The 23,121-nt window shown below is 47.4% G+C and overlaps 1 protein-coding gene across 1 annotated transcript; it reads left to right on the top strand.

The window, feature by feature from the left end:
• The first annotated feature begins 356 nt into the window (after window positions 1-356).
• On the top strand, window positions 357-18,378 carry Gabre (gamma-aminobutyric acid (GABA) A receptor, epsilon). The gene is made up of 9 exons (XM_005406446.1): window positions 357-454; window positions 4,282-4,517; window positions 4,936-5,003; window positions 9,406-9,626; window positions 10,376-10,458; window positions 11,811-11,948; window positions 15,762-15,914; window positions 16,058-16,257; window positions 16,512-18,378. The coding sequence occupies exons 1-9, from the start codon at window positions 399-401 to the stop codon at window positions 16,866-16,868; spliced, it is 1,512 nt and encodes a 503-aa protein (XP_005406503.1). The 5' UTR covers window positions 357-398; the 3' UTR covers window positions 16,869-18,378.
• Window positions 18,379-23,121: the final 4,743 nt, after the last annotated feature.

Here is a 23,121-nt window from a genome sequence, read left to right as displayed (position 1 = left end):
CCCGCCAGTGGGCTGCAGGGGCTCGCAGGGGAGGCCAAGTCCACACAGCCCCGGCCCGGGCCGCCCGCTCCGCAGCAGCGCCGGCCGCCTCTCTCCGCTCCGGCCCCGCCCCCGCCCCCGGCTGCCTGGCTGAGCCGCAGTGGTGGCAGCGCAGGGCTTGGGGGGGGGCTTGGTGACAGGGCTGCCTCCTCCTCCCTCTCCTGGTTGCCGCAGCGCTCGCGTCGTCTGAGATTTCCATCGAGGCCGGGGGGCGGGCCCAGGGCCGGGCGCGAGGGCTGGGGCGGGGCGAGGGGAGGAGCGAAAGTTGAGGCGCAGCAAAACCCGCCAGGGGCGAGCCGCGAGCGGCCAGACCGCGCGCCGCGACCTCCGCACAGGTGGTCGCGCCGGTCCCCTCCGCGATGTTGCTCAAAGTTCTCGTGTTCCTCCTGCACATATTTCTCATCATCCACTTCAGGTGAGTCCCCGCCTCGGGGCCCGAGGGAACCCAGAGCCGCCAGGACCCCCGCCGTGTCCCCCGCCCTCCCGCGTCCCGTCGACGCGTGCCAGCCTACACCGAGCTCTGTGCAGCTTGGGCGTCTAGGGCCGGTGAGGGGCAGCCCGGGAAGGAAGGCGGGACCTCTGTCCCCCATCACTCCCATCCAGACCCCGAAGCACTGCGGTGGCCAGAGAGCACGCGCTCCTTCCCCTGCGAAGTCTTGTGCGCGAAGAGGAGAGGCGGGCACCCTAGTCACCAGCCGGGGCAGGATGGCGCTCCTGGAGCGGGAGACCCCTGGGGGAGGTGGCGCGCGAGCTGGGGGAGCCTAAGTGCGCAGAAAATGTTTGAGCGTTGCCTAGTCCGCTCGTGTTCCTTGCAGGCAGGGTGCCAGACAACTCTGACTTTCCTTGCTTCGCATCCCGCCGCTGCTCTTGCTGCTGGTCCCACGAACAGCCTTGCTTTAGTCTTAAGGTTCCCGCCTAAGCCACCCCGCTCTGCGGTCCAGTTAACCACCCCCGCCCCCCAAACACCCCTTCCCTCCCCGCTGGGTCTTGGGCTGCCCTGGTTGGAGGCCCGGAATGTTTTCCTCCCTTGAGGTCTGTGGCTTGTGTCTTGGATTCCAATCCCCTTCTCCTTTTCAGGTTTCTCTGTGGCAGCCAGCTTCCTTCCCACCCTCTGCTGGGCCTGGGACATTGCTAGAAATGTCATCCTCGGGCTTTTTGGCTTCTTAGGATGTAAAATGACTGCTTCTTCTTTTTTGGGGGGAGGGGGGATATTTTTCTGCTGGCTATGAACTGTCACAAGTTCCTAAGTGTGGAGCTTTCTCGAAGTTTCCATGGCTCAGAGCTTGCGTCTTGCTTATCTGTTTGAGGGGCAGGGGGATGGCTCCCCTCACCCCAGGTGGCTTGAGCCCCTGGGTAGAGGGACAGCTTGGCCCCTGCTGGCTTGCTGGTGCTTCAGGGTGGCCTTCACAAATGTTTCCGAATGCTTCTAGGAATTTTCAATCCTCTACATCTCCCAGGTGGGATTTGGGCTAGTTGAGAGAGCTAACATGGTGGCTGATGGGCACAAAAATGGCTGGGGGACAGGAGGAGGAGGGAGACCAGAGAGGAAAACAACATGGAGGTAGACCTGGCTCTCCAACCAGGTGGGGGGGGGCTGCAGCCAATGATGCACACAGTCAGCATGGCAACCTGTGAGGTCAAGGAAGGGAGGTGACTGTGGGGGTGCTGGGCCATATTGAACCAAGAAACCTCACTGTGGTCCAGGCCTAGCCTGCCCTTGGGGTACAGCTCTTCCCGAATCTGTCTCAGTTTTTCCATCTATAAAGTAAAAAAAAGAGCTGATTTGGGAAAACAAACAAACAAACAAACATATCCAGGGCCTTTTCTCGTGTTTCCCCCTCCCTCTCTCCAGCCAGCAATGGGGAGAGGGGTGTAGAGATTCAGCCCTACCCTGGGCAAGGGCTATGGATGCTGAAAAGCCCTGTGGAAAATTCCACTAATCCAGTGTATGAGTGTGTTTCAAGTTTTCCTTAGTAGCTCTACAAGTGAGCTTAATAGCTGGCTGGGGAAAGGTGTGCATTATCAGGTGCTCCTTAACCTCAAGGACCCCAGGATGAGGTTGTTTTTCTATTTGCTTTAAACGAGAAAAGCTAATTGTGAGATCAAAACAACCTCGGAGTCTGTGATACCACTTTCCTGCAGACTAATCCAGGGGCAGGGGGGATTTGGTGACCCCAGTGCAATCATGTCTGTTTGCCTCTGCAGTTCAAAACCTGGAGGTGGCGTTCTTGTTCATAGTTTATCAGAAGTCTGGAAGCTTCTCTATGAGCCATGTTTCCAGCCACCATTTTGAGAGGTCTAAGGCCTCCATTTTCCCTCCCTGTTTCCGAGCCTCCCTCCCTCCCAAGAGTGCTGGCCTTATCTCTTCAGAGGACTGAGGGATTAGCCTGCAGCCCATGAGACTCACAGAGCCTCAGAAAAGAAGACATCTGGGTATGGCTTTTCAAAGTAGAAACTGCTTTTCCCAAGCCCAGGTCTTCCCCTAGCCTACAGTGAGAATTAGCCACTTCAGACACAAGAAAATGGCCCCGACACGTCACATCTGTATGCCAGTTAAGCACCTCTAAGAGCCCAAAATGCTGCAATACACAGGTTATGCCTAGGTCTCCTGCTCTGTTTACCCCTTATTTTGGGAAGAAGTTGCCTGATGGCTTTAAAAAAATAATCCTTTTGGAAGTGCAACATACAGTATGAAATCACATATGTGAACAGCTCGGTAGATTTTTCACAAAGTAAACATGCTCATGTAACCAACACCTAGATCAGGAAAGAGAACATTAGAAGCCCCCTCCAACACACACACACACACACACACACACACACACACACACGCACGCACCAATTGCACCGGCCCTGTACCCAAAGGAAGGAAAACACTTCTGTCTTTCAACACCACACATTAGTTTGGGCTGGGGGCTTTTTAAGAAGCTTTTCATTACAATTTTTCAAAGATGTATAAAAGCAGAGGGAGTAATAGACTGAATCTCCACGTACTTGTCACCAGGCTCACATGTATGCCCTCATGGTAACTTGTTTCTCTGTCCCTACCCACCACCCTTTTCTGGGTTAGATTATTTTGGAACAAACCTCAGGCATCATATCATTTCATATGTAATCTTTTAGCTCTGATGGACTTCACAAATGGAGGAAAATGACATTATTGCACCAAATATTTAAGAATAATATATTCATGCCTCAACTATCCAGCCAGTGTTCAGATCTCTCTTGTTGGGTTATAAATGGTATTTCTGGTGTTTCTACAGTTTGCCTTTCAAAAATAAGGGTCCAAATAAGATGTGTGTGTTAGCAGATGGAAATTTTTATTTTTTAAATGACTTTTATTGATTTACAACCTCTACACAGAAAAGTGCTAAAATCATAAGTGTACAGGTGAGGAGTGGTCGCCAAATGACCACACTGGCAGAAAGAAAGCTGGGTAAAGGGCTGGAATATGACAAGCAGCTCAGACGCCCATGGTACCCCATCACACCTGCCTCCCAGAAAAGTAGCACTAACCTGAGGGGAGTACAGATATTAGCAGATAGCTTTCCTGAAAGGATCATTATTGTTATTATTTTTATTATTGTTATTTTATTATTATTACTGTTTTTGACGTGGTGCCTGGCCATAGCACTCAAGATGGATTCCTGCTGGTCATCCATTTCCTGAATTTTTTTCACTGCTGAGAAGACCACAAAGAGCTGCTCTTCAGCATTCCTTCCTCCCCTCCTACCCTCAATGCACCAACTATTACAAACCCCACAAAACTGCAGAACATTCCTCCCTCTTCTGGTCCTTTCTCCAAGAGGCTGCCTTGGCTCCTGCAAGCAAGCATTCCTCAGCAGCCCTGACCCTTAGCCTGCCCTTGACCCCGGGCTGGTGCTGTGGAGGCCCAAGAGAGGCCCAGGCCAGCAAGAGTGGCAGAGGGCCATGGCTCGTACAAGAACGCCCTCTGACTTTATTTTACATTGAATAACTTTTGAAACTCCAGGTCCTTTTGTCATTGTTGACTTTTTTTTTTGAATAAAGAATTATGAAAGAGGAGTAGCGTAGAAAGCTCCCAAAGAACAGAAAGATTCAAAAGAAATTAACCAGTGTAATCTGTTAGTGCCTCATGATTTACTATTACCAGTTTCTAATTAAGCTTTGCATTGCAAATATTTTGGGTGGCTTCTGTCCCCAGGGGTGCCAGCTGCAGCCCCTAAAGAGGGCAGAGCTTGACTCTTTATTGGTCTATTCTAGGTCGACGGGACCTCAGACTTCAGTGGAAGATGAAGCATTTGGCTATGATGATGTCTTTGACCACCCCCAGCCTCAGCTTCTAAGCAGGAAGCTTCTCTCTGAAGAAATAAAGCCCACCACTGCCATCACAACTGCTACAGAGGCTCCACGCAAACTCAGCAAACTGCAAGAAGCCTCTCTCATCCTGGACACGATCCTGAATAATTATGACCACAAGCTGCGCCCTGGCATTGGTGGTGAGTATCAGACCCCAGGTCTAGAAGGAAGGAGGGAGGGAAGGAGAGGGGGTGGCAGGCACGGGTGTAGGGGAATTGGTGGGGTGGGCGGTAGGTGAAGGTGCCACACAAGGCACAGAGACATCTTCTGCTGACCTGTTGGATAACTCATATGAACTCTAGTCTCAGCTGTTCCATGAATGTTGGTGAAGACTTTTCTGTTCTCTCACTCTGTTTTCCCAGCCCTAAAAAGGGATGACTGGACTACCTGACCGACCTGCAAGTTGTCTGTCTGAACCTTCCCAGGGCAGGAGCTGACTCTTGCCATGAAGGAGCAAATGAGGAACTAGAATTGCTCCTCTTTCCTCCTTTCTGCCCACGCCCCCTACCCCCATACCCCTGTTGACACTTACGCCCTGCTCCTTTGCTTTCCTTCCAGTGAGGCCCACCGTGGTCACCGTTGAGGTCTCCATCAACAGTCTTGGCCCTATTTCCATCATGGACATGGTGAGTACTGAGTTTTGATTGCACCACTTCTGAGCCCAGGGGCTGACCTATGGGACCTGCCACATAGGTGTGCTTTCTACTCTGTGTTTCTGTAGCAATTCCAAAAGGTTTGATTTGGTTCGATTTCTGGAGGGAGGGGGAGATTTGAATTGTTCCTACCTTAGGAATGAGGCTAGAAAAGGTAAGTAGTCTCTTGCTGCCTGAAGAGGACCTTTGGAGTCGTGACTACATCTTCCAGTCCTTCCTTCAAAATAAAAATAAAGCAACTTGAAACACCACTATGGAATGGCTCTTTCTGATAATTATTGGTGCGACCTTAACTCTGTGGTTTCCAGGTGTTTCTCTGTGATTGTTTCTGTAATTGTGTCCTAGTTCCTGCTCTCCCTCCAGGTATTTATTGTTGTTTTTTTCTTTTTTTTTGGTTTTTCTCCAGTACTGGGAACCGAACTCACGACCTTGCGCTTGCCTGGCAGGCGCTTTTGCGGCTGAGCTAAATCCCCAGCCCCCCCTCCTGGTATTTATACAAGTACCCTCACTGTCACCAGTCAGTCTTCGTATGCAAAGCCATCTGCCTACCCTAACCCTTCTGCTGAAGGTGCAGCTCAGCCCCACTGTCCAGCAATCCTGATCTTCCATGGCTCTGCGCTTTTTCACCTGCTCTAATCAGTACTTAAATAGGAACATTACCAGAGCACCTTGAGCCTCTGAGCTGAGCTTTGTTCAAGCAGCTCCTACCTGAGATGACATTGCTCTATTTTCCTAATGTCACAGGTTTTTTCCTTTACAGTCCAGCTCAGAAGACATTTTGTCCATGGCAACTTCCCTGATGTCCACAGCTGTTCATGTCACCCTTCTTCCACCACATTGCATTCTGGGCACTTGCATCTTTCTGCTTTATACCTAGCTTGTTTTTCCCCTAGCTAAGCGCATGGTAATTATTTGCTCTGTCTACCATGGTTTCCTTAATACCAAGGATTTGGTGTAAGTTAGCTGACTAAATGTGTCATGAAAGATGCTCTGTAAAGGTCACCTATATCTGTGGAGCCTGACAGTGAGGAAGACTTTGGTAACCAGGGTCACTGTAGCTATAGACTTGGCCTGGCCAAGGATAGACACAGTTCTCACCTACACAACAGTACCCACCAAACACCATGTGGCCAGGTGCAACTTGACTTTTAGATCGATCTTGCAAAGATAAGTAACCCTGAGGGAAGGTCCAGATTTCTTGCTTCTCTGCAGTGCAGATCATTGGATAAAGCTGTGGGAGGCCCCTGTTCTTGTATGGCCTGCTTTCTCCAGTGCACTTGCTGAGGACAAGGACACAGGTTTCTGCTGCTCAGGCATACAACACGTCATTGCTCGGAGCATATGTGTCTCCTCGGATACTCATGGAAGGCCGGGTGGCAACTCAGGCTGCCATTAAGGGTCCCTTTTACTTTCAAAGGACCAGAGCCTCCCAGTGAGACCCAGTGTCAGTTACAGTCAGTGTAGTTGTCGGAGGGCAGTTTGAGCACCCTTCAGTCAATCAGATGTGTGGCGTGCAAGCCTTGTCCTTGCAAAGGATACCTGAGCCCAAGGCATGTGGATTTTAATCACATGTTCCCCCAGTCTCCCGGCTGAACTTGGAAGCACCCAGTTTGAGCTTAAAAGGCACTGGTCACACAAGGATGGACAGCCTGTTGCAGCGTCGCCAGTTGCCCGTGCTGTTTCTGGCTGTGCTAATTATTGCATGTGACTCGAATTAAGCCACTTCCTAAATACTGAATTTCTACTTTCAGCTGAGCTAAAAGACATGTACTGTACATCCCCAGCTCTCTTGTCAAACTGGGGAAACAGTGGACCATTAGTTCTCGGTTGACGTGTAAAGAATTTACAACTGGTACTGTGTTAACTAGAAATTAAGTGCTCATTTGAAGGACTTCGTAGCAGACCACGAGCACAGCGTGTGCGTGGAGGGTAAGGTTTCCCATCAGCTGCCGAGGGTTCACATGGCCTGTAAAGTAAGGAGACTGCCGGCTGAGCTGGAGCCTCCAGCTGCTTGGGAAGGTGGAAACAATCTGAGGGCCCTTTGTAAAAGACGGTGGGGTGCAACCAGTCGGGGTGGACTCCAGGCTTCCTGTGCAGATGGTTGGTGGGCTCTTGAGTGCTTGTCTGCTTCTTCAGCCTACTCCAGAGCAGGGCCATGGTAATGGTGCTGTGAATGGTACAGCCATCATGCTGCCATGTTTGTGTGACTTTGGACAGTTCCCAATCTCTTCAGTCCTCAGTTTCCCTACCTGTAAAATAAAGGAGGTAGGCAAGCCCTCAAGAGTGGTGTTGGGGTGTACTTCTGGTATTTGCTTTTCAAAATGCTTGCAGTTATACTGCAGTCTATCTTTCTCCTTTGAATACCAGTGGTGCACATTTCCAACTTCTTGTGCTTCTTCCTATTAAACATCCTTCCTTTTGTTCAACAGACAGTTTATGGGATAGGCAATATCTACAGAGCAAATAATCATGGATATATCTATGCATGTGCACACACACATCCAGAGGTTACGGGCACTTGTTTGAAAGGCAAAACAAAACAAAGCAGAAAAATGATTCCCCTTATTTAAAAAACATGAGACTAGATAGACATTTCTCTTGTGAATCAAAGTACTTCATTTTTTAATATAATTCTGAGGAATGAAGGATTGAGGTTAATTAACATCTGCGTGCTCCATAAGTGAAAGCTGAAAGGAGAAACTTGGCTGTATACAATCAAAAGTGGGTGTGCTTACAAATTTTTCAAATGATTTTGAGCTGGGACAACTGGTTTGCCATGGCAGTGTGGGGCTGAAAAGATATTAACCTTGCAGGAGTAGCACCACAGCCCTGCATATCATTAAGAAGTGATGAGTCTAACCTGTGCAATTGAACCAACATCATCTGTTTCAAGATGAAATGCGTCTTCCCCGACTGGTACCATATCTATTTAGGAATGTCACTTTCCTTTGGGAACACCCGGGAATAGAAAACTTTTCCAGTCAAACTTTGAGGCTGTTTTCCTCTCTTCACACCTGAGTGGACACCAAAGTGTTTAGCAATGGTGCCTTTGGACACAGGTAGGGAAAGGGTCTCAACATCAGGGCTGGACACTGGGTGGTTTTTGGAGGTCATCCCCAAATTGTTTCTAGTCATCCATTTAACAAAGAGGATAACAGACAAACATGTATGTTTCTAGTAGGTTTCTTTCCTTCCACATTCTTTTGGAGCCGTTTCTAGGGCACGTGTGGTTTTCTGTACTGTCATTCAGTATTGGCTGGCTGTTCTCTGGTCTTCTTTACTTTGACACAATTCCGATTTTATGTTCCCAAGTGTGGATATGGTGTGTCATTTTTAGTCACTAGATCCTGTGTTGTTTCTTAGCTTGGTTGTGAACTGTTCTCTTCTTCATTTATAAGGAAACATGAAAAAAAAAAAAAACATTGCCCTTAAGCATGTGCTGATGAGGAGCCTCAGAATGTAGAATGTCAGAGCTAACACGACTTTTACAGATCACCAAATGTCACTTACCCTACTGTTTTATTTATGTTGAGCTTCCAGATACCTAGAAATCATTGGTATCCTTGACTCTACATACAAAGGATGGCCAAAATATATGGGGAATTCTTACATTAAAATTTATTACAGTAAGAGACACTGCCATGAGTCCCCACAAAATCCTCCCGCTCACTTTGAAAACACTAACCCTATCATCCTTGCTGCTTCCTGAAGCACTTCTGCAAGTTCTCTTTTGTGAATGTCTTTATGAGGCGTGTGGTTTAAAAAATATAGCAAATACTGCTGCAAGTGCCATCCAATGGAAAGCCAGACTTGTAAAAATATTACAGTGTGTCCTCACCCACCTTATTCACTGAATCTGGCACCATGCCACTTCTGGCTCTTCCCCAAAGTCAAAATGACCATGAAAGGTCAATATGTTGAATCACTTCAACACATGAAGGCAGCCATGACTGCACAACTGAACACACTCAGGAAAGACTTCCAAAACTTTCAGAAAGTGGCAGGAACAATAGGATAAGTGCGTTCCAAAGAAAAGGAGTATTTTGAGGGGAATTAAATGCCACTGTGGTTTGAATGGTTGTATTTGTCATTTGGTTGGGCAATACATTCTTTTTCAAATGGTGGAATCACTCCAAGATATGTGGTGGTTCTTGCAGAGTAAACAGCACAAAGTGAGTGGTAGTGCCCTGAGCTAAGTTCTATGAGATGTCTGTGGACCCTTGGAAACATGAGGATGTTTACACTTTGGCCAAAAGAGTCACATATTAGTAGTCTGTCAGTTGACTCTGCCGTCCTGGCAGATCTGTTGGTAAAAACAAATGGGTTGAAGGAACCGCTCAGCCCTGAGTGTCTGGTTTTCTGTCCTTCCTACCAGGAGTACACCATCGATGTCATCTTCCGTCAGAGTTGGTATGATGAACGCCTTTGTTACGATAACACCTTTGACAGCCTTGTTCTGAGCGGTGATATGGTGAGCCAGCTGTGGCTCCCAGACACCTTCTTTACGAATTCTAAGAAGACCGTGGAGCATAGCATCACCTTGCCCAACCAGATGGTCCGCATCTACAGGAATTGCAGGGTGTTGTACACAATTAGGTATGTCAACCCTCTGGTGTCTCGCCTTTTAGGATTCTCCCTCCCTTTTGGGAATCTAGCCAAAAACATTGCCCAGAACCTCATCCTGAGTAATATTCCTAAGAGGGGGCCTATCTAGTTTTCTTAGGACATGAGTTCCGCCTCTTCATGTAAACACATAGAGACAGGCCTCAAAATAAAAATAAATAAAAATTTCAAAAGATTCTGTTTAAAGCCACAGACCAAGATTGTGTCACAGCTAGGACTACACCCCAGTTACTGGGCTCCCAATACAGAGCTACCTCAACTAAGTGTACCAGTACGACTGCATTGCCTGGACAATTCCATCTTGAGTGGACAATGGATGTAAAGGCACGTCCACGGTGGTGGAATTGTCAAGGCGGAGCAGCAACACAGCGGTTGGAACCTAAGAGCAGGTTAGATATTGCCAGGAATTCCTGGCAGAGGAAGGTGGTGTGTTGGGTGGGGGTGGGGTGGGAGGTAGTAAATACTGGGGAAAGGATTTGCAGGTCCTAGAAACTGGACCGGGCAGGAAACAAAAGTCCATCTCAGTTCATATAATTTTCTGATGATGGAGGCCAAAGTTGTTAAATACTTCCAAGCTATATTTCTTCTCCTTTTGTCTCTCCTTTGAACATTTTGTCTTAAAATCTGCTTATGCCGATCATTGGTGGTGGTCTGTAGATCAAAGCTGGATGGATACCTAAATGCTCAGAGCCAGCCTAATGAGGCTCCTCTCTCCCTTCCAGGATGACCATTGATGCGAGATGTTCGCTCCACATGCTCAAATTTCCAATGGATTCTCACTCTTGCCCTCTGTCTTTCTCTAGCTGTGAGTACCTTCTTAGGTTTCGGGGAACCCAGATATATGTTGGGCCCCTTCTTTTACTCATCTTTGCCTTTTACATTTTTCTGCTTCTGCTTTTCCCCTAAGCTGGTGCCAAAGTCGTGCCAAGCTTCCACCCTCCATCCCCCAACCTCAGCTGCTTCCCTGTGTTGCTCTACCTGAGCCTCATGCTTACTTCCTCCTTCTTCCTCGCACCCACCTCGAGTGAGCTACCTGCTTCTGAGCTATATATCTCAAGTATGTCTGCTTCTGTGCATCTCTGCTGCTATGACCTTGGTTTAGGCCTTTGTCATCTTCCCCTTGGAGTTTTGCAACATCTTCGCTTTGAAATGGAACATATCCCAAGTGGAATTTATTGTCTCCTCCCAACCCCTGCTTCCCAAACAAACATGTTGCTTCTGCGTTTCCATCTGTCTCACTGAAGCCAAGAACTTTGATGCTTCTCTGTGTTCCCAACCTGCATCTAATCAACCAACATGTCCTGTTGGTGTTCCCTCCCAATTCTCTATCTGCCTTTCCTCTGTTTCTATTTTTCTGTATTCTGATGGTCACAGCTTTGACTCCCACCTTCATTCATTTTATTGTGCTTGAATTGCTGTACTAGTCTCTCGTAGCTGGCCAATTTGCCAACCTGCTGAGCTCACGTAAGAACCAGAGTGACCTGGCTGAAGCATCATCTAGATCAGGTCACTTCTTCATTTACAGTCCTTCTTTAACTGTCATGGGTCAATTCGAAATTCCTTAGAATGACCCTCAGGGCACTCCATAAACTGGCCCCTGCTCCCTCCTCCTACTCAACTCATACTCTCTCAGCTCGCCATTCTGAAATTTTGCCATTTCTGCAGTAAACCAGACATTTCACCTTTCAGCACGGCTCCTCACCCCTTCAGCATCATCCACATGGAAATGTTTACTTGACTTTCAAGACTTTCTGGGGGGTGTCACCTGCTCTATAGTCTTCTCTGAGTGTGTTCCCAAGTGATCTTCCCTTACTCTGTTTCCTCACTGTTCTACGGGTAGAGGTTTTCTAGAGCAACTCCAAAAGTCACCGCAGTACTATTCACTCACTGCCTTACCCAATAAAATGTGGATGCTTGAGGGCAGGGCTCATGCCTTGCTCATCTCTGTATTTGCAGCCCAGGGCCTGGTACTGAGGAATGCTCAGTAAATGCACTTATTGAGTGGACTTCAACAACCAGGTAAGAGAGGTTGAGTCCCACGGCGGATGAGGCCGGAGTCAGGACTCCAAGGCGTTGCTCAGGCTGACTCCATGCTGGAGAGGCCATCAGCTGGCCTTCCCAATCTTATTGGGCCCTTCTTTCCTTGTTGCTTTCCAGTTTCCTACCCCGTGAGTGAGATGATCTACAAGTGGGAGGATTTTGAGCTTGAAATGAGTGAGAAGAACACCTGGAAGCTCTTCCAGTTTGACTTTACTGGAGTGACCAACAAAAGTGAAATTGTCTCCACTCCGGCTGGTAAGTGTGCCATGGGAGTCAGGGCTAGGCAGCGGTCTAGAAAGGTGGTAGGGCTACGTGGAGACGGCTGTCTGTATAGATGCTGTGCAGTCATGACATCAGGACAAGGCTCCTGTCTTGTAAATGCTAAGCACTTACAACTGTTTGCAGAGGAAACTGAGACTTTGCAACTATGTCTCAGTCTCATCTGCAAAGAAGTAAGTGCTTTGCTGAGCCCCTTGAGAGGATAGGTAAGTAGATGACATTTTCTTGCTGTCAGATTTTGCAGTCAGCTGTTCATGTAAACCCTCCAGTTTCAAGGTCTTTGTTGCAACATTGACCTGGTTGGATGGCTAGAGAATGGAGCACATGTGACATTGCCATCTCCAGAACTAGTCCAAGCTGGTCAGATGGGAAGCAAGGTCCATCTTAATGGGAGGTAGAGACTGAAGTTCTAATGGCAGCTGGGGTACTGAAGGAGGTTACAGAAACTACAGTGGCTGCTATGTTGACAATTATCTTAAAAGAGCAACTCTAAAAATGCACACATTGCTGTCAAAGAATTCGTGGTGGTTTGAGCATAGACATCGTCACCACTGGTTTTCTGATCTTGCCTCCAACAAGGATGAAAGGGGAGGGTCCTGGGTCTCTTAACTTTCAGCTCCCAATTCGGTGTGAGCTTCTTTGCTTGTGTTTCTAGGTGACCTCAATGAGGAGCCAAGGGACCTTCCCAGGGTTGCTCCCAGAGCTTCCCTGGAAACCCTCTTCACACGTACTGACCAAGTTCAGGGCAGTGGAGGCAACGCCCTCATCGTTTCCAGAATGTGGATGGAATCAGTCACCCCACCGACCATTTGTCATGGGAGGCATATTGCTCTGCTTCTCTGTGGTTAGACAGAAAACTGACTTTTGCTTCACTTGTTGAGTTAGTCATACGTAAAGGGCCGCTCGTGCTCACTTGGCTAGAGCTTTGCTCGCACAGTACTAGGCAGGGGGCAAGGGCTGCTTTACAAATGCTTTCCTCTATCCTGGGAGTTTCGGAGAAGCAATGCTACTACCTTTATCAAGATCATGGCTCTTCCACCAGCTAGTCATGGGCCTGTCTCTTAGCTTTCTGCACCTCAGTTTCTCCAGATAGGTGGGGCCTCATCACCAAAGGCAACAGAGGAGACAAGGCTCAGGGGCTTTTAAGTCACTCGTGGTTCCGTTTAGTAGATGACTGTGCATTGTTTCAAAATGGCGCCCTAGTGACTGCAAAGCCCCTTGGCCAGCAACATCACCAGATCAATGACACTAGGTAAGCACCAGCTCTTCTTTCTCTCATGCTGGACACTGGTTGATCCTGAGTCATGGTTTTCCCAGGTCTTTGTGATCTTCAGGGTTATTCTCAAATTGTTCCAGTCAGCTTCTGCTCTCTATCTGGAGCAGACTTACATACTCATGTCTTAATGGTTCAAAATGTGGTGCCAGCTTGCTACTCTGCTCACCTTGGGCCTTGAACCAGTGGACCTCTGCTTCAAGAGGTCTCAGGAAGTCCACCTTGGGCCCCAATGAGTGAATCATCCTCCACTGACAGCTTTGGAGCTTCCATGAAATCTTACAGCAGTCAGTTGTTGATTGTCTTGCAAGGAATTTTCTTCCTTCTCTAGACATCTGTGCCCATCAGCAAATTCACTGTGCTAGTCTGAAAATGGGACTCTGAAACTTCTACCCGTTGGACCTGTATTGCCTTAGACTAGGTCATGTTCCCTTTACTCTCCATAGCCCTAGCACATTTTTCTCCCTTGTTCTTCAAAGCCTTGGGTCCACTCATCCTTCTAGTCCGAGTCCTGGACTTTTAAATTTTCTCCCACTCACAGCACAGTGACCAACCGTGGTCTGGGCAAAGCAGGTAAGGGTAAGACCAGAAAGCACCTTTAGTATTTTTCTTTTTTTTTTTTTTTTTTTTTTGGCTCTGGCTCATCAGCCCCATTATAGCTTTCTTTCTTTGCCCACGTTTCTCTACTCCTCAGGAAGAAGAATGTGTATGTTAGCATTCTTATCATGGCTTTCAAAAATAAATTTTTATCTTTTGACAAGTAGATAAGCTTCTTCTTTAGCCAAAATAAACAAAATTAAAATAGAGAAATCCAATAAAATAATAAACCTTCTTTTGACAAGCACATATAAACTCAGCAGTTTTGCACAGCTGGGGGTGGTTATGGCTAGTTAGCAGGCTCTTACATTGTAATTAAGACCCCAGGGCCAGAGAGTAGGAACTTGATGGATAGGTTGTGGCCAGTGCTTTCTGCCGCATCGCTGGAGGCAATTTGGCCCCAAAGCTATTACTTTGGAATCAGATTTCCCACTGATCCCAGGCTACTTCCTCGCCTTTTTTTCCAGAAGAATCTGAGAAGTGTTGTTCCCTGAGTGTCAGTGCTGCCAAGGTGAGTAGGCAAGGCTTCTCTCCTTCAGATTCAGCACACCCAGCCCTGTCTGCAAGCAGTCTCCTTTGTATGGACAGCTTAGTGTTCTGGTCTCCTTTTTACACCTGTTGCAGACAGCAGCAAGAGTCAGTGAGCGTCCACTGGTTTCCAGGCTACTCCAGGCTGGGGTAGGCAGGGGCTAAGCTGCAGGGCCTGAATGAGCTCTGCCTTCAAGGGCTTTGAAAGCCAACCTTTGAAATCAAGGCAAAGGAATTCTATGGGATCACTGAAGTGAGCATACAGACATACATTTCACAAAGACCCAGGACTACTAGAGCTCTTCTTGTGATGTTCCTAGTGAAAAGTGAGGTTCTGTATTACCCTAGACCTAGATAATGTTCTGTTAAAGTCTCCATAGCCCTAGTTTATTTTTCTCCCTTGTTCTTCAAAGCCTTGGGTCCACTCATCCTTCTAGTTTGAGTCCTCTTAATTTAGAGAAGAGCCCAAAGATCCACAGAGGTAAGTTAGCATACAGAGTGTTTGGGGCAGATGGATCAAAGCACAGGCAGCCTGAAGAGTACAACAGAAGATGACAACTGGAGATGTGAGCTGTCATGAGCTCCTGTGGGAGCCATTGCTGTCCAGGGTGAGAGCAAGAGTAGGGAAACATGCTCAAAGGAAAGTGAAGACATCAGTCTCCCTTGTGGGTGTATACTCTGCAGATTTTACACCTAAATGGTTGGCTGAAATGTTCACTTTCCAATGCATTGTTCTGCTCTCCTGAAAAATCCATTTACACTAAGGGTGTTAGACTAAGAACAGAGGATCCAAGGTTTGAATATTAGTGTAAATACTCAAATATTCAGGCTATCTCAGAGAATCTGAGAACCAGTGAGATTAGCTGTGTGTGTGTGTGTATGTGTGTGTATGTGTGTGTGTGTAAAATACCAGTTGGATTTGGGTCACACTGGGCCTTTAGTGTCAGAGTGCAGAGTTGATCCTGTAGCTCACATAGAGCAGGGAGCCACTGGAAATCTGGGAGCCAAGAGAGTACTTGCTTGGGGCCCCGCCCATGGTGAAGCAGTATATGTGTAGAAAGAAGGCCAGAACCCATGTGCTTCCTCCAATCACAGCACATGCTTCCTGATAGCGAGAGGACTAATTGATTTTTTCACTTTCATCTGACTCCCATGCCACCCTGAAAAAGCTCTTGGGGTGGGACAGTAAACTGAAAAAGAAGCGATGAATCTGGCCTTGGCGTAGCTCTCAGCTAGCCTAGTGCCTGCTTCTGGCCCCAGTGTGTTGCACTGAAACAATCTGTCTCTGTCTTAGGACTCACGTGGCAGGGAATCCCGTGAGTTGAGCGGTAGGATTCTTACTGTGTGTGCCCCGCTGTTCATCACACAATGGGGATTTTTATGTTTTCCAGGTGAGTTCATGGTTATGTCGTTTTTCTTCAACATGAGTAGGCGGTTTGGCTATATTGCCGTTCAAAACTACGTCCCTTCTTCTGTGACTACGATGCTGTCCTGGGTTTCCTTTTGGATCCAGAGAGACTCTGCTCCAGCCAGGACCTCTTTAGGTGAGATGGTAAAGTGGACATGCACATGGACATGCGGGTAATATAGTTTGATAGGGACAAGGGCTTGCCTTGTCCTTGTATCCTGGAAGTATTGTAGCATGTGGGTCAGGAGCTTAGCGTATCTCCACTCCTTGCCCTTGCAGGGATCACCTCTGTACTCACCATGACTACTTTGGGCACCTTTTCTCGTAAGAACTTCCCACGCGTATCCTACATCACAGCCTTGGATTTCTACATCGCCATCTGCTTCGTCTTCTGCTTCTGTGCTCTGATGGAGTTTGCTGTTCTCAACTTCCTGACCTACAACTACGTGAAAGCCAATGCTTCTCCGATACTCCGCCATGTACGACATGGGTATAGGAGTGGTGGCATGGCTTTACTATGTGGAGGCCTTGGTGACAAGGGCAGTAAGGTTATGGCACACGGGTGGCCAGCTTCCTTAGTGTTGGGGAGTTACCAGGAGTTGTGGGGGAAATCAACCTGATGTGATGGGTGGACTGCTGGCGTGCCAAGGACAGAGTTTGCGGGAGACTCTACGCTGGTAGATGTGGCTTGCCTTCCTTTGATTCTTCACTTTTCTTTCCTTGTCTATTGCAGCCTCCTATCAGCGGCGCCCGCGCCCGTGCTCTTGCCCGTGCCCGTGCCCGCCAGCAGGAGGAGGTGTTTGTGTGCGAGATTGTCACTGACGGAAGTGATGGAGAGGAACACCTGTCTTGCACAATCCAGGAGCTCCCCTGCCCAGAAAGCCTTGAAGCCCCCCGTGGAAGGTTCGCTCGTTTGTTCAGGCGTGCCAGGAAGTATTTCTGCATGGTCCCTGAGTGCCAGGCCTGTACCTTTCAGAGGGGTCGCCTTCGCATCCACCTCTTCCGCCTGGATAACTACTCGCGAGTTATCTTCCCGCTCTCCTTCTTCCTCTTCAATGTGATCTACTGGCTTGTTTGCCTTAACCTGTAGGTGCCAGTAGGTTCCCTGTGGGGCAGACTCCCCAGTTCCCCGGGAGATTCCAAGCCCCTTGCCAAGGGAGTTGGGGGACAATGGCAGCAACAGGGGCACCCAGTGTTTTTCCTCCCTTGTTCCCCTAATACAAGCCTGAGAAGAGTTTCTCTTTGGTGGCCCTCTCCCCATGAGTCCCTTCACTCAGTCTTCTCAGCACTCCCTTGCAAAGAATTTCCCCCACCTCCTCTCTTCTTCGAGGGGCATTCACGATGCTCAGGATGCTCAGTCTTTCAGATCGCAGGCATTTAATGATCAGCTCCCTAAAGCCCTGCCCATCTAGGAGCAGATTAGCTCACTCCCAGCTGTGCTGACAATCACTGCCTTTTCTCAGAAACCCAATACTGCCTTTGTGGTGCTATAGGCCCAGCTCAGGCCTCTGCCTCAAAGTGCACAGACCAGCTAATTTCCTCACCCTGACACCTCCTTAAAGGGCTAGACAAGAGTACAGGAGGACCCTACCCTGGTTTTTTTTCCCTATCTCCTGTCCTCCCTTCCCATGCAGATAGACAGGCACTGGCATTATCTCTTTAGGAGGAGGGGAGCCGGCAAGTGGGTCTTTTGGGGACAGTATCCCTCCCTCTGCTGCTGTGACACCTCCCGCTCCCTCCCCGCCTCCATCTGCACCACCGATTCAATGCCTTGCATCCAGTGGGTATCTGTCTATTTTGGTGTGTGGTGATATTTATTACCCCCTGCTTTTATGCCCCCTCTTCCTCTTCCTTGACCCCTGTGACTTGCTGTAACTTCCCCCGTGACTTTCCCAGCCCTATCCAGGTGCTAGGCTTTGGTAATTCCCTGGGACCAAGAAACGAAAGAAACTCTGCTTTGCAGTGGGCATGGCCCACCATTAATTGGTGCCCACCTTGGGCACAGTCGGAGTTTGACAGCTTCCTTGGCCCCTGGACCCATGAGCCAGTCCATTCTTATCCTTGGGGCACTCACAATTCCACCCAATCAATTGAATTCCCTTAAATTTATACAGCACTTTACCTCTGGAGAAGCACTTTTAACAAATCCTTTCTATTTGGAGTTTCATTTCAGCCCTGTGACATCCTCAGGGCAGAATTCTTATCCCCATTAAGCAGATGGGAACCCTGAGGCACAGATTTCTATGGGACTGTAGACCTTACTGGAAACCATCAGGAGCCCACTGTCATCTTTTAGACCACATGACAGGGCTAGGCAGCTCTGATCACAATTTGATTCTTTTGCTTCTACTGGCACCCCAGATTGGTAGGCGCTTTTCAGCATTGATCTGCCCAATTCCTGGGTCTGAGATGCTCAGACTGCCCCCCATATGGACCTTCTCCTGGCTCTAGTCACCCAGTGAGATGAATTTGGACCATAGCCCCAATGCTTGTATATGCTAAATGAAATCTGTGTCTGTATTTTAAGGTGGGTGGGTAGGGTGGGGATCCATCTGCTTTCTGTCACCATCATCTGAAAAGGGGAATATATAAATAAATCAATCAGCAAAGTATTCAAGGTGTCACTTATTTCTTTGGCATTCGAGTTTGCTCCCAGTTCAGGTTTTCAGCCTTTGTCTGGTTCCCTCTCCAAAATATGACTTCCAGACATACGTCACCTGCCAGGCATGCGTCAAGGACCCTTCGCTCGGTAAGAAGCAAGGGGAAGAGAGTGCCTGGGTGTGTGGGCCCCTTTGAGATTTCGTGACTTGCTCCTGTGCCCAGTCTCTGAGCCCTGCTTCCTTGGCCCATCACCCTAGCCCCCCAAATTATCAGGGCACCTCTGGGCTCAAACCACCCCCACCCCTACCCCCGCCAGGGAAAAAAGTCAATGCTGAAGCACAAAGAAAGGGAGAGTTTTGTCTCCTGTTATATAACCAATCAGTCAGTAGTGGAATTTTGGAAAGCCTACTGCCCTGCCTTGCTGTGCAGTAATCCTAGACATCTTGGTTGATTTACTCTCAAACAACATGCTAGGAAGTGTTGGCCCTGGTGTCCGGTGGCACTTCTAACTCCAAAGAAAATCAAGCAATGACAACAACCAAAGAGGGGAAAAAATGGTGTGGGAACAGCTGACACTTTTGTCATAAAGTCCTCAAAATGATGTTTAACCACATCCCTATAAGAAACCCACATCTTTACCATAAATTGTGATGCCCTAATGCACAGAAAATTATAAGTAACCATGTTGGAACAAAGGAAATAGTTCCTTGGTCTTATTTCTATGCAAATGATGCAGGTGAAAACATGACAGCCAGAGCCCTGAGGAAAGCAGGCCTACACATTTATGCTCGCTCATGTTGCATTTTGAAAAACAGGAGCAGTGCAGATCAAATTCGTTAATTACATTGTAATAAAGCTTCGAATACAGAAAGTCCATACTGTTTATAAAGCCTGAAAACCTCGCATAATTAGTGCTTTGGAAAAGAGGAAATTGAAACCATAATTGGGTGCCAATTTTGAAAAAATAAAATCAATGAGCTGGGTGTGGTGATACACGCCTGTAATCCTAGCACTCAGGAGGCTGATGCTAGAGCTACGTAGTGAGTTCAAGGCCAGCCTGGACTATACAGCAAGACCTTGTCTCAAAAACAAAACAAGGCAAAACCACTACATACTAAAGCCAGTGGGATACAGCCAACAATGTAAGCATTTTAATTGCTAAATACAATGGAAAAAAAATGAGTTAAGCATTGGAAACTACAAATTGGAAAAATGATAAAAACATTACTCCTTAGAAAAGTTTTGGAGAATAAACAACATAATAATTATTGACCTTGGAAAGACTTGAATGGGGTGTGTCTGGGAGAGACTTGGTTGAGGGTTTTCAGCTTCCAACAGTCTTAGCAGCTGGAGAAACAAGATCTGTGCTGAAAAGGCATTGGTGGGCAAACGTCTCCGTGGTGCCCCACAATGACCACTGTAGTTCACCCCTCACCTTGCTCAGGCTCATGTGCTTCATACAAATACATTCCAGACCAGTTCTCCCGTGGCTACTTTGTGCTTCCTTTCCTGAGGAAGATGGACAAGACTAGAGAAACACACCACACACCTCCCTCTAGAGCTGGGCTTGAGACTTCACTGATAGTCATCATCTCCATCCTCTAGTAGTCACTGTAGCTTTCCTCTCACCCTCAGCTAGTATCTGATGGTCTAGGTGACTTACTTTGTGGATGGACTGGATCCTTCCTTCTGGAAGCATCTGAGCCTCTAGATATCACATGGTTTTCTCAGACAATGGCTGGTGGATATGCTCGTCATTTCTATGGGATAACTAAGTGGATCACCTGCTCCTAGCCGGGGACTAAACACAGCAGGGGTACCGAGCATTAACAGAGCTGACAAAAGCAAGACTGTCCCAAGGAGCAATCTGCAACAGAGCCCTGACAGGCCTGGCTGAGACTTCTTGGCCAGATGTGCTCTGCAGACTGAGGGATTTCCTCCCATTACTTCTTGCTTCCCCCTCTCAGGTGACAGACTTGACTCCTCTACAAAAGTTCATTTACTCCCTCTCCTTGTTCATTTCTCTTTCAAAGACATTTCCCCCAATAAATCTCTTGCTCTTCTAATCCCATCATGGCATCTGTTTTCTAGATGACCTTAACTAACTGCTGACACCAGGGATAATACTAGAAAGCATGCAGTAAGTGTGGGTTCTAAGACTGGATGGCTCACTGGCAAGGAACAACCTACCTTGTGTGGTATGTGGGTACAGACCTTACCTGGCACAATTTGACCGCGACAAAATCCTAAAGATTCCATAGTGGCCACCTGGACAAAATATCCCCATGGAGGAAATCCCGTTGCTGAGTCAGGCATTTGAAGGATGTGGGGAGAACACAGAAAGAGTTTATAAAGAGTAGAGCTGGCCAGCAATTACCAATTTGTATTGATATCAGACACAGAGAGTTAAAAAGAAAAACTGAGGATCATCAACAGAAGTTAAAGTGGGAGTAGGAGAGTTAAAGGGCTTCTTTGGAAACTTGCAAAGAGGATTTTATTTCCCCCAGTGGAAGAGCAGCCTGATGAGATGCAAAGCAAAAGTGTTAGACTTTCAAATTTCTAGAGATGTACTAAACATCTAGCCAGTACATACTAGGCCAAAACGATGGCTTTACTTGTGAAAACCAGGGACTGGCAAACCCTAAATGGAGTAATCTGCATGGGTGTCATCAAGGATTGAGGCTTCGTGACTTCCTTGGAACTTCTGCAGAGCTTGCAGAGGTGTCAACCCTCTCTTATTAAGAGCTAGCATTTCTGCAGTACTGGAATATTCCTGAGAGACATTCATCAAGGGACAAGGTGTTCTGTTTGGAAGCTGTCCATCTTCCTGTCCTGGCAGCTAAGCGAATAAGTAGAGTTAAATCCAGGCATAATAACTAGGGAAGTCCTAGGTCTGATAAAGGAGAAAAGCTATTACCCCCTGGATGAGTTACAAAATTAGCTGGCATACTCCAGAAGTCAGGGGAGGAGTGCTGGGACTTGGTCTTGAGGATGCTCTATTAAGAGGACTGGAACAGCAAATTGAGAATCAGAAATCCATTGACCTGGGAACAATTTCTCAAGACATGAGATTTTAATCCTAGTAAGAAACCTAGAGTGGCTCCTTGAAGCCTAGAGAAAGTGATGACCAACACTGAGTGAAGTAGGAATGCTTGAGTTGCCTTGGCAGATGCTAAAGCCAAGGATTCAAAGGCTGAGGGAAACAGGCGTGTTACAAAGGAGAGGTTAGCTCTGTCTAGTAGGTGAGTCCAGAAGGCTCTCACACACAGAGAATTAGTTTCCAAAAGTGGACCCAAAGTACATGCAATTCCCCAAGGCCATGAGGAATACACTGGTTAGAGAGGCATCAACACCACTACAAAGCTCAGTAGTGGTTCTCCCCTGCAAGCCAGTGCTGACCAAAACAGAGATGTAGACTTGAGTGGTCTTTTGGGCTGGTATAACAAAAATACCATGAACTACGTGGCTTATAAACAACACATGTATTTCTTACAATTTGTAAAAGGGAAGGTCAAAGGTCAAGATACTGGTAGACTTAGTCTGGAGAGGCTTGCTTTCTGGTTTATAGATTTCAGGCTTCTGTGTTCTCAGAGAGCCGAAGGTCCAAGGGAGTACTCCAAAGTCACTTTTATAAGGTCCCCAGTACTGCTCATGAGGCCCCCAACCTCAGGATATAATCACTTTCCAAAGGCCTCCCCTCCTAATACCATCACACAGGGCTAGGGGGAAATGAGTGTTCTGTCTGTAGTAGATGGCTAACAGAAACAGGAGTGATTGTGCCCCAAAGAAATTAAGGCCAAGTAGCAGTGCTAATCACCAGAAGAGAAAGTCTGAGATTATCCTAATCGCAAAGTTGGAAGGGCAACCAGGTGTGTTTGACTCAGGAATTTGTGAACATGGTTGAAAAAGCAGGAAAAATAAAGGAACAGCTCAAAAAATACTACTTCAAATCTACACTCAGAAGGCAAGAATGCAGGAATGTAAAGATAAGGGTGACTCGCCAAATAAAAAAGCCATGATGCTTTGCTCAGTTCTTACACCTGAACAAATTTTCAGAACATTAACTTATGGGCAGAATAAATACCCAGGTCTGTAGCAGGAGGCTTCATGCAACACAGTAGTGAGCACATAGTGTAATTTCATTCCCATTCCTTTCCCAAAGGACTTTCCTGCTATTTCCTCAGGAGACTGTACACTTGAGAAAGAGGACATCGGTCAGAAATTTTAATAGCTATTGAACACAATAGCTTGAACTAACGTTGATATGAGAAGGACAAAGTATCATTAGCTATCTTTGTTAGAGTTGAGGACTTATGGAGACCATGTAATAAATCAAGTCCTGGCTGGAGTGTAGTACCTGTGGGTCCACCAGTTCTGCAGAGTTATCCAGGAGTCATTTTTCCATTCTTGGAGTGAATAATTGGAATTGGTATACATGGAAGTTGGAGTAACTCCCATTCCACTTTGAGTCCTTGATGTATGTTATAAGAGGTATCATAGTGGTATGGCCGAGTGGAAACTTCTAAAAATGCTCTAAGTGAAGACAGTAAATAGAAAGCTACAACATAGGCCAGGTGAGGAGAATTAGTGCTACCTTTAAAGGTCTTAAGGATGTTGTTAAGGCTTGTGTCTAGATGTCTCCCAATGTCTCATGTGGTCATAGGTGGAGCTTTTCAGCGGTGGCTGGATCTAGAGTGTTTGATGCTTGGATTAAGGATGTGGTGCTGGCATTGATTCATGGT

This window comes from Chinchilla lanigera, unplaced genomic scaffold (genome assembly GCF_000276665.1).
Source record: "Chinchilla lanigera isolate Chin_1 unplaced genomic scaffold, ChiLan1.0 scaffold00097, whole genome shotgun sequence".
NCBI lineage: Eukaryota > Metazoa > Chordata > Mammalia > Rodentia > Chinchillidae > Chinchilla > Chinchilla lanigera.
Note: the sequence above shows the minus strand (reverse complement) of the source record. Positions and strands in the feature narration are given on the sequence as shown.

Bases quoted from the DNA above. Each gene is read 5' to 3' on its own strand.
- Gabre (XM_005406446.1), top strand. From the start codon at position 399: ATGTTGCTCAAAGTTCTCGTGTTCCTCCTGCACATATTTCTCATCATC. The intron at 5,004-9,405 runs GTGAGTACTGAG...CCTTCCTACCAG, and splicing joins CTATTTCCATCATGGACATG to GAGTACACCATCGATGTCAT. The intron at 11,949-15,761 runs GTAAGTGTGCCA...TATGTTTTCCAG, and splicing joins AATTGTCTCCACTCCGGCTG to GTGAGTTCATGGTTATGTCG.